General features: G+C 41.5%; 1 protein-coding gene across 5 annotated transcripts in view; it reads left to right on the forward strand.

Moving 5' to 3' along the window:
* The window catches only part of POLQ (DNA polymerase theta), a 57,767-nt gene that overhangs the window by 28,491 nt on the left and 16,554 nt on the right, over positions 1-12,722 (forward strand). For all 5 annotated transcript variants that reach the window (XM_040597087.1, XM_040597088.1, XM_040597091.1 and 2 more), the window contains 6 exons: positions 717-3,889; positions 4,933-5,076; positions 5,699-5,892; positions 7,316-7,556; positions 8,722-8,915; positions 10,614-10,751. In XM_040597087.1, coding sequence (XP_040453021.1) covers positions 717-3,889; positions 4,933-5,076; positions 5,699-5,892; positions 7,316-7,556; positions 8,722-8,915; positions 10,614-10,751 — 4,084 coding nt within the window. The remainder of the gene's footprint in view (positions 1-716; positions 3,890-4,932; positions 5,077-5,698; positions 5,893-7,315; positions 7,557-8,721; positions 8,916-10,613; positions 10,752-12,722) is intronic.

The raw sequence follows: 12,722 nt of genomic DNA on the forward strand, positions 1-12,722 counted from the left end.
AAGGTGAAGGATTACAGGATGAAACTTGTAATAAAATTCAGCAACCTTTTGGGACTTGGTACCAAATGTTAGTTAGAAATAACTTGTAGGTCTCTTTGAACACAGTCATTCCATGATTATTTTGAAATTAATAGAAGCATCTTTTATTTGCAGCGTAAGTTTGAGAGACCTAAATTTTCTTCTTACTCATCTTTTCAATGCACTGCTTAGTCCTGGGAGAATTGTTAGTGCTTTCTGGAGACCTTTTGCTGCCTCTAAAAGGCAGCCCCACCATATGATCAAATGAGTTCATGAATTATTACTGTATATCATTTAAGATTCTCTTGTGATTTCATATTAGTGCAGTGACAAGTTGGACTGTGCCATGACAACTGTCTGGTTCATGCTCCTGAAGTTTCCTTTCTTTGGAAAACAGTGCATGGAGAAGGATTGATTCAGACCTGGATCTTGCACTAGTAGGGAGCTGGGAGTCACCTGGGGTTCATGTTTGGACACACAAACCTGGGAATGCTTCTGGGGTATGCAGCCAGTAATATCTTACATTGCCATCAATTCACATACAGAAAACTGAAATAGTTATTTCGTGTTAAGTGCATTGTATTTTGAATACAGTGCTTCTGTGAGACTGTGAAGCTAATTGAAATGGGAACAGAGCAGAATAGTGCCAGTAGTTTGCGGTGTTTTTTATTTACAACTGTCTGTTACCTTTCCTATAGTGTTCGCAGGGCTATCGATGAGGATGAAGAATCAGCAGAGGAGCGTCGGACTGTGCGTAGCATCTGGATGGCTGGAATGAAAGGCTTAACTGAAAGAGAAGCAGCTTCCCTCATTGTGGAGGAAGCCAGGGGACTTCTCCAGCAGGATTTGGCACTGATGGGAGTGCAGTGGAACCCAGAGTCTGTCCTTCAGACCAATACATCTTTTGTGATCAGCAGTAAGTCAGAACTGGAAGACCGACTACATAGATCAAATGGAGAGCAGTCTTCTGAGTCTTCAAGGGTGTTAAACAAAAAAGGGTACAGAGCTGAACATCGTAATGGCCTTGGTTCTCAGACTGGAAACGTATCAAATATTAAAAAGGGATATAAAAGGCGACTAAGTGGCAGTACAGAAGATTCCGGATTTGGGAGTGAAGTCCCAGGCAGGAGACAGGCTCAAGCAGAGGAAGGCAATGATGATATTGTGTACAGTGCTCGAAAAAGGCCATATATGTGCAGAGATAATGAAAACGTAGAGAGAATTTCTCTGGTCAGAGGTAAGATGGATTCCAGGAGAGCAATTCCAGAACTCCCTACTGAAAAAGGAAAAACGCCAACATTGAGAACAAAGTCTTCAGCCTCTAGATTGACAAAAAGTACAGACATGCACTTAAACCAGAATAGGAATAAAAATACTGCTTCAAAACTGCAGAGGTCACTTCTTGAAGATTTAAATATACTTAGCATAGACATACAAAAGCCTCCTGCTTTCCACTCCACCATCTCTACAGATAATTTTTTTTCAGACCAAAATAATAAGGAGTTTATGGAAACAGGGTCTGTAACTCATAAAGTCTCAGATTCTGCACATACGGGAGAAATTAATCTTGGGAGGAAAGATAAAATGGAAAGATTATGTATAGAGCCTACCACCACTAATGAAGGCACGCCTAAGGGGAGAGCATGTTTTCAGGCACCTGTTGCATTGCAGGGTACTCTGCACATCGGTGTGGAGACACATAATATTATAGGAAGTCTAGTAATACCTGGTAGTGCTAGGACACAGAGAGATGAAAATACTGATGATAAGCAGAATAATATTAATAAAATGCAAACAGATGCGAGCTGTGCTGAGGTGATGGTTGGTAAGCAGCAGATGGCTTTAGACACAGTTCATGGTAATGTAACTGCTAGCTGCTCTGGAAGCGGACATGTCTATTGTGGCAGTAGGATACAGAAGCCCGTGCATTTTTGTCCAGGTGAGGATAAATTGTGCCATATTCAGATTCAGAATGGTGGCAAAAATGGGAGTGTAAAGCCCAATGGAATATTGTTACAAGCTGGAGCACTGCAGAAAGCCAACAGTCATCCTAACAATTTTCCAACAGACTCTCTAGTAAAATCCAGAGGTGTTTGCAGTGCAGATGGTGTTCAGAATGGTCCATCCTCTGATCTGATTTCTGACTCTAGAGACTTTGAAGACAGTTTCCAGTTGGATACTCAAACTGAGATGATAATAAAACAGGAGGGAGCAGCTGGAATCACAGGACAGCAGGGAATACAAGGTTCAGAACTGGCAGCAATACCATGGCAGAAAATCTCCAAGAAACTATGCACTTCATGGACTGAGAATGCTACTGATGAAAGGCTGGCTGCAACAGTTAGGAAACTGGGCTTATCGAGTGTTGTTACAACAAATAATGTTAAAAAACCCACAGCTCAGCAGTGCAGTGATAAATTTTTGGAGTCTGGAGGCCTTAATTTACAGCCTGTAGCAAAGGAAATCGAATCTGCACCTTGCCTTAAAGAAAGTGATTTGACAGTGACTGACTCCCAGCTACACAGTTTTCTAAAAGGTTACCAGACCCAAAATTCAGTGAAAGGGGACAGTGTGTCTGAAGGCCTTAATAAAGCAACGTCCCCTTTTGGTAGGGAGCACATTGTACAAGTAGAATGCCACCCTGTCCCCGACACAAGCCTGAATATGAGCGATAGCTTGCTGTTTGATGATAGCTTCAGTAATGTCGGTGACCTTTCAGCTGTTCGCATCATGGAAGCTGACAGAAAGGACCCTGTGGAGAAGCAAGAGGCTTTGCTTCCTCCAAATGGTCTTTTGCAGAACCTAAGGCCTGTTCAGAATAAACTTGATGTCAGTGGCAATCAAAAAAAGCATGAGGATCCTGTGCAGCATAATAATGTGTCTCTAGCATTCTCTGATCTAACAGCTGAAGTTTTAGATCATGCAAACTCCCCATCTTTTCTGGAAGATCTTCCTTTTACATTTCACAGTCAGTCAGGATTAAGAAACCCAGTGATTTGTAACAATGACCCCAGACCAAAGGATTTAGTAGAAGATCAAGTTGAAAAGCTCCAGAGAAGTCAGCAAGCTTTAGACAAGAAAACCCATCCAGTGGCGTGGACTGAACACTCCCTTGAACTAATAAGCCCAGGACTGCAGGATGTATTAGACAAATGGCCTAGTCCCTCAGGCATTGAACCTGCTTTAGTAAGCTCCTGTTTGAAAGAAGAGTTGGTTGCTCCTATTGTTAATCGAGAGCCAGATCCAGTTTTTGAATCTGACTGTTGTCAGCCACAGCCTTTGCCCACTTGCCAGGATTTAAAAAGCTCTTTCAAGGCAAAAGAAAACAAAATGGAGAACTCAGATCTTCAGAAAACAGACTGTCTAATACTTCAACTCCAGGAAAGCAACAGAACATCCTGCCCTCCACCAGACAGGCATAACGAGTTTATTCCTCCAACACCCCCCAAAGAGCTCTTTCCAGAGAGTTCTGCTTCTCTCTCTGTGAAATCTGCAAGGGAGAGACAAGTCACCTGCATGAATGAAGGGCAGTTGTTTCAGCCAGAGCAGAATAGAGAGGGCAGTGCAGAGCAGCAGGTAAAAACATCCCAGGTCGATTTTGGGAACGTAGGCCCAACTGAGAATGATGAGATAAAAGATGATTCCACTGTAGACGAAGGCTTTTCACTGCAGCTATCCCAGGATGTTTTTCCACTTGTTCCCTTAAGTGCTGAAAATTTCACTATTATTGATGTAGCAAGTGACAAAGCACTTTTCCAGACGTTTGTTGCGGAATGGAAGGAGAAGAACAGATTCTCCATCTCTGTGGCGTGCGAAAGAACAAAAAGTCTTTTGTCTCCAAAATCAACGATTGGTGGCAAATTCAAAAAAGGTCAGTTCAGTGTTCCAGTGCATTGTTTTTTGAACAGCAGGGTGGCATCTTCAGCTTAAAGCAGGAGTGGAGAAGGAAAGGGTTTGCAAAAAAGGAGGAAAATAACTGATATTAATTGAATATTATCAGTCTCAGTAAAGCAAAGGACCCAAGTGTTAGTAGAGGTTGGAGAATTTGGTGTCAGTCTTTTCACTGGCAGGTCTTTGGTGATAGAAATTAAGTGTTAGCGGCTTGTTTGTATGTAAAAACATGTAAATATTGGTAACATTTCATTGTGTATCTAATTTTGAAATGGACTTACATTGTGCAGTCCCTTTATCACCTGTATCTTTCCATGTCATAAACAAGTTTTAGCATATTGTAGAAATGAATAATATATTTAACAGTAAACTGTACAGATTGTTCGGGGTTTCACTGAGCAGTGGTACTTTCAGGACTGCCTCTGAACCAAGGACAAATATTTTCTAGTTTGCAAGAAGTAAACTTGGTTCAATATATGCATGTGTGAAATTCAGATCAATGTCTGGGTTGTTGCAATATTGCTGCTTTTTTTTTTTTTGCACAGAAGTGTTCGTATGCTGCAGTTTTCTGCTGCTGTATAAGCATTCTCTTCCTTTAAAATAACAAGATAAAGCAGAGTCAGATTCTTGACTGTCATATTGCCGTAACAACAACAACATTTCTTAACTATCAAAATATATTTTTGACAGACAAATGTGAAATATTTTATTTCAGAGGGAAATAAAACTCTTGAAATAAAACTCTATCTCAACTCTTGAAGAGATTGCTGTGAAAGGCCAGACTTTTATAAGGATGCTGTATGGGTGGTTGCTTCTTTTAAGAGAAAGTTTTACTTTTCTGGAGTTTTGCTATATTCCCCCCCACCCCCAAAGAAACACAGATTTTTCTACCTATAGATAAAAATGAAGGTATATATTCAACTTGTGAGAGATTTAGATTCAACTGAAAATTTACATTTTCAGGATCTAAACTGTATTTATAGATGCCATTTTATAATTGTAATTTTAAAATTATTCCTTTAGCAAATTCTCCTCAGTGGACAAAAGTTAAAGATGATGGATTTCCTGTCCAAGGCTGTGAAGACATCTTGGTAGTTGGACTGGCAGTATGTTGGGGTGGAAGAGATGCCTACTATATCTCTTTGCAGGAGATACAAGACCAGACGGGTAAGTGAGCAGACAGGCTGTGCTGTGTTACATGACACTGCATTTCAAGAAAGCACCTTCAACAGATTTGTACTTGAAAGTGTTTTGAGTGTACCAGACCCAGCTCAGTTGTGTGATGGAGTAATTTACCATACTACTCAGCAGTCTTAAGTGTTCAACACCCTTGAATGTGTTGCTGTGGATACATCTGTTCTGCTTGTATAATAAGGCTAGGTAATTTGCTCAAGCACTGGACTGCTAAGCATGCATATGGCTAAAATGTTGCTCACTCCCATGTTTTGTTCAGCTTACTTGCTTTTCCTCTTTTAACCTTTTCCAATTATTGCTCTCCAGAACAAATCTGATGCTAGAATGCTGACCGTAACACAATCTGTGCTACCTGCTCATGACTAGGGTTTAATTTCTGGCTATCCTTTGTTTAGTAGTACAGACACAGCATATTGCTTTTGGGAGCCTTCTCTGGTTTGATAAAATACGTAATATCAGTGTAGATTTATTTCTGTTTGTTCACAGTCCAGCTGTAGTTCTTGTGCCTTAGATGATTGCTTTGAAGATTTTTCTCTTGCCTTTCTTATCACACAGTGGGTAAAAAGATGGTTTTTCCTTTTATTTTCTGCCTTAGAAATCAGTATGAGTTTGGCACCACCACCTTTGGACAAAAACCTATCTGTAACAGAGAGACTGTATCATCTGCAGCTCTACCTGCAGAAGCCCAAGCAGGAGCGCTCACTTGTCATGTATAACTTCATTCAGCACTACAAGACTCTGGTGATGGCTTGTGGCATCTCCTTGGAAGGAAGTTTTGAGGACCCAAAGGTTTGCAGGATTAAGAATTTTCACTTGGGTAAAACTGTAAATTTAAACATACCAGTGGAGAGATAGGAGTACCTTCTGGTACTTTCCTTCTGTTATTTAGATTTGAATATGCACACCTGTCAGGGGGTTTAGGGACATTTTCTTCCAGTGGGAAATCTAGAACAGTATTTAGAGGAGATTCTTTTCCTGTTTGTTCATGGTGCCCGCAAGAGAAACAGAGCAGGTTCAGCGATAGGTTAACACATTAGTCTTTCACATCTGATTGCTTGAGTGAGGAGGATGAGGTTAAATCTCTCCACTGTCCCAATGGACAGGACGGAACTCTTGTTTTGAAGAAGTCTGGGGCTGAAATGGCAGAAGTGTTTCTGGTCAGATTATTGATTCTGAGAGCAGAAGACTTTGTAAGCAAAAGATTTACTCACTATGTGTGTGGACCACCTTGCTACTCCTATTTTCTTAAAACAGAACAAAGTTTACATGTAATTACCAAAGGTTTGGGTACCACTTATAACTCGAAACACTAGAAGGAGGTAAAAGCACCTTCTTGTCCTTGTTAGGAAGAGCTCTAGATGCATAGAAATTTCTGGTGTTGAATTTGAAAGGTTGCATCACACATGGGCTGAATAGCGTCATGGTGATATGAAAGTCTGCTGGTAAATAGCTAAGGTGTTCAAAACAAGGACAAACTTAGCTTTTCATGGCAATACTTAGTTTTAGGGTAAAATTAAAGAACAATAAAAGTAGCACCTTTCCCTGCAGTGTTCCATGTATTAGACTGAGACATATTTGTTCATTTTAGTGGTGCAATGAATATATACATACACACACATTCATGCAAGCTCCCTCCATATATATATGTATGGTTTTCTGCTTGCATGACAGAGACAATGCAGAAACCTGTTTCATCCTATTTTGACACAAGAAATTGAAATACACAAAATTGCTTTGAAGGCAGTGGGAGGTATGAGGCTTACCACAAATAAAATTTGCCTTGCAGAATTCTTGGTACTAGTGCCGATGTACAAAAAACAGGAGAGCTCAGCTTGATCAATAGCAAGTTCTGGTTTGTAAAAAGTTAGTTTTCAGATTAAAGGTGTTTTGATCCTGATTTTCACATTTAATCTTCTTTGTGTTACGTTTTAATAAATGAAAAAACCTGAGGACAACACTTCTAGATGTGTTTAGTTGACAGAGGATAAGGTTTTCAAATGTGTGGAACTGACTTCGAGTGAGAGTGATGCTTTTTCAGTGACTTATGCCCTCTTGAAGATTTTATCTGAAATAATGTAAATCTTATACAAATTATTCTAGTCTGCCTGCTGAATCAAGAAAAATTATCTGCACTATAACCTTGCATTAAATATTTACATTGTATTATGACTAAAATGGAAAAAAAAGTCTCATGGAGGTCTCCCTTTTTAAGGTTGCGTGTTGGCTGCTTGATTCTGGCTCTAAGGAACGTACACTTCACAACATGGTGACTAACTTTCTCCCCAACGAGCTACCTCTACTGGAAGGGGTAGGCACCGGCCAAGGCGTGCAGAGCCTGGGGCTTAGTGCCAGCGGAGATCATTCTGGGCGGTACAGAGCAGCAATAGAGTCTGTGCTTATCTTCAATGTCATGAGCCAACTCCATAATGAATTACAGAAGCAAAATCTGACAGGTAAAGAGAGCTCCTCCACTTGGGGGCAAAGATGGAGGGGATAAAGGTAGCTGTGCTACCACAGGCTGAATGAACGGTGGAGAAAAGAGGAGATTTGGAAGTTACTTATCTAAGTATATTCTGTGGCAAAATGTTCATTTGTTAAAAGAGAAAACTTCCCTTGGAGGTACATCTGTTTTGTCAAAACCCCTAAATTAAGATATAATTTTTATATCCCAAATATCCACCAGTTCCATCGGTTAAGGCAATAGCAGAGTCTATTTTAAGGCTGAATCAAGCAGATCTCTACCTCCCAGGTGAGCGCCCCGGCCTTTTTGAGGGGACTTATGGGTCTGTCTGTGGTTTTTCATGAATGTTTTCCAAAGCTTTTTCATTGCCTTGTCAGAAGTTTCTAAAATCCTTGGATGTTTTCTGAAGGAGATGTCTTGCTCTTTAGCCTGCCCATATAAACATTGTTTGCCATATATATGTTGTGTCCATGAAACTGTTGTGATCCCATAGTGAATGAGCCAGTATGTTTGCACTAGTATTTGCTGAGTGCTTGTCTTTGTTTAAAAACAAGAACTCCCCCTGCACCCCCCCCCGCCCAAAAAAAAAAAAAAAAAAAAAAAAGCTCATACCTATTGGTGGGCTTTGTGATTGTTCCCCCGAAACTGTATCCAAAGCCTAAGGGGCTAGTCTCACTGAAGTCTTCTGTTGCAAGTTTACTGCATTGTTAATGATTGTGATGTCTAAACATTAGAACATTTTAAAAAGTTGTGGGTGGTGGAATGAAAGTGTATCAAGTTAGAAGGCCTTACATTATATGCATTTGTTTTATGCATTTACATTATATGTATATACACATACATGTGGTTCATAAAATGTCAATATACAAAAAGGCATGTATTTCTTAGAAAAAAAGTTTTAAGTTTTTATTCTCTTAAAATTCTTTTGTGATTAAAAAGTTCTGGAATACTTATTATGAAATATTTCTTACTATAAAACATTCCAGAAACAGAAGTATTTAAACTGAATCTATACTGAAAGATTTCAGTGTGTCAGGACATTCAGGATTTTAAAATCTTGGGGATTCCCCAGTTGTTTTTTTAATCTGTTGGTTGTTCTGCAGTTGATCTATTTTTGACGTATTAAAAGTTTTTCTTGGGGTTTGTACTTACTACAGATGTATTTTCTAAAGTGGAGATGCCCACCCATTACTGCCTGGCCCTGCTGGAGCTGAATGGCATTGGTTTTAGCACGGCAGCGTATGAAACTCAGAAACAGGTCATGGAAGCTAAACTGAGTGAGATTGAGACCAAGGCGTATCAGCTGGCAGGCCACAGCTTCTCCTTGACGAGCCCCGATGACATTGCAGAGGTAGGTGAGGGTTAGGGTGGGAGGGGCAGAACTTTAGGAAATTACCCTCAAGAGGCTTTTGCTTAGACTTAAGAAAAAAACTTCTTGGGCAGACTGTGAAGAAAAGACAAAATGCAAGTGGAACTCTGCTCAGAGTTGATTTGTCTGCGCTCAGTGTGAGCTTGCTGCGTGCAAGGCGCTGTGCGTCTCCTGCTTGTTAGTGGTCATTCTGATTTCTGGTAACTTTTTAGCAGGAATAAAGAACTTAGAAGTAGAAATATACATGTTGGAAATAAAACCCAGGTGGAAATAAGCATGTTGTTTGTATAGTACCTTGGTGTCTCACAGCACATGAGATGATCTGCCAATTAAATGGCTTTTGGAATATTTTGGATGAATAGTGTGGGACTAGAGAAGGTTTTTTGCAATACCAGTATTATGCACATGAGATGTGATGTGATATCATGTAGTCTGAGTCTAAGAATAGTTGTGCTGGATAAGTTGCATTGGTACCCATGAAAGAGGAGGAGACTGCTTTAAAAGTTTTGAATCAAATACTGTCTCTTTGTAAGAACCTGTATAGAACTGGGTTTTTTTTAAAGCCTAAGAAACGGATTTCTATGTAAATTAGCAATACTTCTATTCCTGAAGAACTTTGCTATATATATTTTTAACATACATTACATGGAATCATGGGAATATATTATAATTGTTGTGCATGATTTTTTCCCATTTATTTCTTTTCTGTATACTAATTTCTTGTTGCGGGGTTGTACATTATATAGAGGTAGTCAAAATTTACAAGCAGCTGTCACTAGAAGAAGTTCAACAGAAATATTCCTCCTTTGTTGCAAATGCAGAAGTTTTGCTTGGTAACAGTAGTCTGAGTTAGAACTCCTTCAATAATGCTCAAGTCCAGTCTCACTTTGCTTCAAGGGAAAGGGAAAGGACCGTTTTTTCTGAAATACTGTTCTCTGAACTACAGCAGCTTGTTTCTCATGTGGAAATTTTTGTAGGAATCATGTAAAGTATCTTATATAGGTTAGAGTTTTACCCTTCTAATTTTGTGTCAGTAAAATTTTTGTACTACATAAATGTGCAAGAGAAAAGCTTCTATTTTCTTCTGCCAGCTGCGAAATGAAACACAATAGCTGCTAAATAGTGTGTAGTACTAAATAGAAACATAGAATGAAAAATGAAGAACCGTATTCTGTCTGTCAACAAGTGAACATATACTTAACTTTCCAGTTCTTGGCAATTTTGTTAGAAAGCCTAATATTATGGCTATTCTGTAAAAGGTATATCTGACCACCTCCTTCTATGCCATTCGTGTTGCTCTGGAACTTGCTCCCTGCTAACATCTCTTTTTTGTTTTCACTGATCTTCTTCCCACTTTTAGTCATCTTAACTTCATGTTTTATTACAGTTGACTGTCAGCAGTTACCTCACTTACTGGATGGAGGTAATTACCTTTTCTAAAAAAATACCTCTGGACTGAAACTTACAGTGTTCAGAAAATGAGATTTTAGATTGCATTTTGTAGTTAATTAAAATGAGGAGGAATGACTTTGATAGCAGAGATCTTTAATCAGCTTTTTAATTACCTGAAGCCTTCATTTTATTCTTTGGTTGGAACAAGCTGTTTAAGTGCTCAGTTGCTTTTTGTTTTCCCGTGAGAGTAGCATGCAGAAACTGATTTTAAATGCTGGCCTTTTTCAGGTTTTGTTCCTGGAGCTGAAGTTGCCACAAAGTGGAGATGTGAAGGTTCCAGGGAACAAGAAAACTCTGGGTTACACGAGAAGAGCAAGTGCTAAAGGAAACAGGGTTAGGCTAAGCAAGCAGTTCAGTACAACCAAGGTACGGTAATGTCTGGTGCTAGTCTGAAAGTGACTGTAAAAATAACTCCCTCTTACTTCACGTATTTGCTGCTTGGATACATCAGAGTTAGGTATGCTGACTTAAATAAGTAAACTTTAACTGCCTTTTGCTCCTCCAGTTACCACTGGAAATTCAAACTGGATTCTGCCTTCTCTGTTAGCAGTTATTAACTCCTGCTACTCTCCTAAAGCCTGAGTATAGTGACGACATGACTATAAAGAGCAGGCTTCAATAAGAATAAATAGGGCAGAATTTGACTTCCCAAACCACGTGTAAGACCAAAATAGCACAATAATTTTGTAAAGCCAGTAGCAGAATTTTTCAACATCAGCTTGAATCACAGGATGGTCAGGGTTGAAAGGGACCTCTGGAAATCATCTAGTCCAACCCCCTGCTAAAGCAAGGTCACCTACAGCAGGTTGCACAGTTGTGTCCAGGTGGGTTTTGAGTGTCTCCAGAGAAGACCCCACAGCCTCTCTGGACAGCCTATTCCAGTGCTCTGTCACCCTCAAAGTAAAGAAATTTTTCCTCATATTCAGATGGAACTTCCTGTGTTGCAGTTTGTGCCCATCGTGCCTTGTCCTGTGGCTGGGCACCACTGAAAAGAGCCTGGCCCCGTCCTCTTGGCACTTGCCCTTGAAGTATTTGTATGCATTTATAAGATCTCTCAGTCTTCTCTTCTCCACACTAAGCAGGCCCACTCCCTCAGCCTTTCCTCATAAGGGAGGTGCTCCCTTCCCTGATCGTCTCTGCAGCCTCCACTGGACCCTCTCCAGTAGCTCCCTGTCTGTCTTGAACTGGGGAGCCCAGCACTGGACACAGCACTGCAGATGCGGCCTCACCAGGGCAGGCAGGATCACCTCCCTCAGTGCGCTGGCCACCCTCCTCCTAATGCACCCCCGGGTGCCACTGGCTGCCTTGGCCACACGGGCACACTGCTGGCCCGTGGGCACCCTGCTGTCCACCAGCACTCCCAGGGCCGCCTTTGCAGAGCTGCCTTCCAACAAGCCAGCCCCTAGCCCATGCTGGACATGGGGCTGTCCCTCCCCAGGGACAGGACCCTGCACTTGCCTCGGTTGAACTTCATGAGGTTCCTCTCCGCACAGCTCTCCGGCCTGTCCAGGTCTCGCTGAAGAGCAGCGCAGCCGTCTGGTGGATCAGCCGCTCCTCCCAGCTTTGTATCTTCAGCAGAACTTGCTGGGGGCACGCTCTGTCCCTCGTCCAGGTCGTCGATGAGTAAGTTGAACAAGGCTGGACCCAGTACCAACCCTGGGGACACCGCTAGCTACTGGCCTCCAGCAAGACTCCGTGCCGCTGAGCACAACCCTCTGAGCTCTGCCATTTCCCCAGTTCTCAGTCCACCTCACTGCTCATCTAACCCATGCTTCCCGAGCATATGAGTGTGTTATGAGGGGCAGTGTCAAAAGGCAGCAGATCAAGGTAGACAACATCCACCACTCTCCCTTTGTCTACGCAGCCAGTCATTCCATCATAGATGGCTGTTAGGTTGGTCAGGCATGATTTCCCCCTGGTGAATCCATGTTGACTACTCCTGATAACCTTCTTTTCCTCCATGTGCTTAGAGACGAAATCCAGAGTGAGCTGTTCTGTCACCTTACCAGGGAGGGAGGTGAGGCTGACCGGCCTGTAGTTTCCTGGGTCCTCCTCCTTGCCCTTTTTGAAGGCTAGAGTGACACTGTCTTTCTTCCAGTCCTCAGGTACTTCTGTTCTCCATGACCTTTCAAAGATGATAGAGAGTGGCTTAGCAATAACACCTGCCAGCTCCCTCAGCGCTTGGGGGTGCATCCCATGGAGGCCCATGAATTTGTGGGTGTCAGGTTTGCTTAAGTGATTTCTAACCTGATCTTCCTTGACCGAGGGAAAGCCTTCCTTTCTCCAGACTTCCTTTCTTGCTTCCAGGGTCTGGGATTCCTGAGGGCTGGCCTTGGC

The sequence above is a fragment of the Falco naumanni genome, chromosome 5 (genome assembly GCF_017639655.2).
Source record: "Falco naumanni isolate bFalNau1 chromosome 5, bFalNau1.pat, whole genome shotgun sequence".
NCBI classification, from domain to species: Eukaryota; Metazoa; Chordata; class Aves; order Falconiformes; family Falconidae; genus Falco; species Falco naumanni.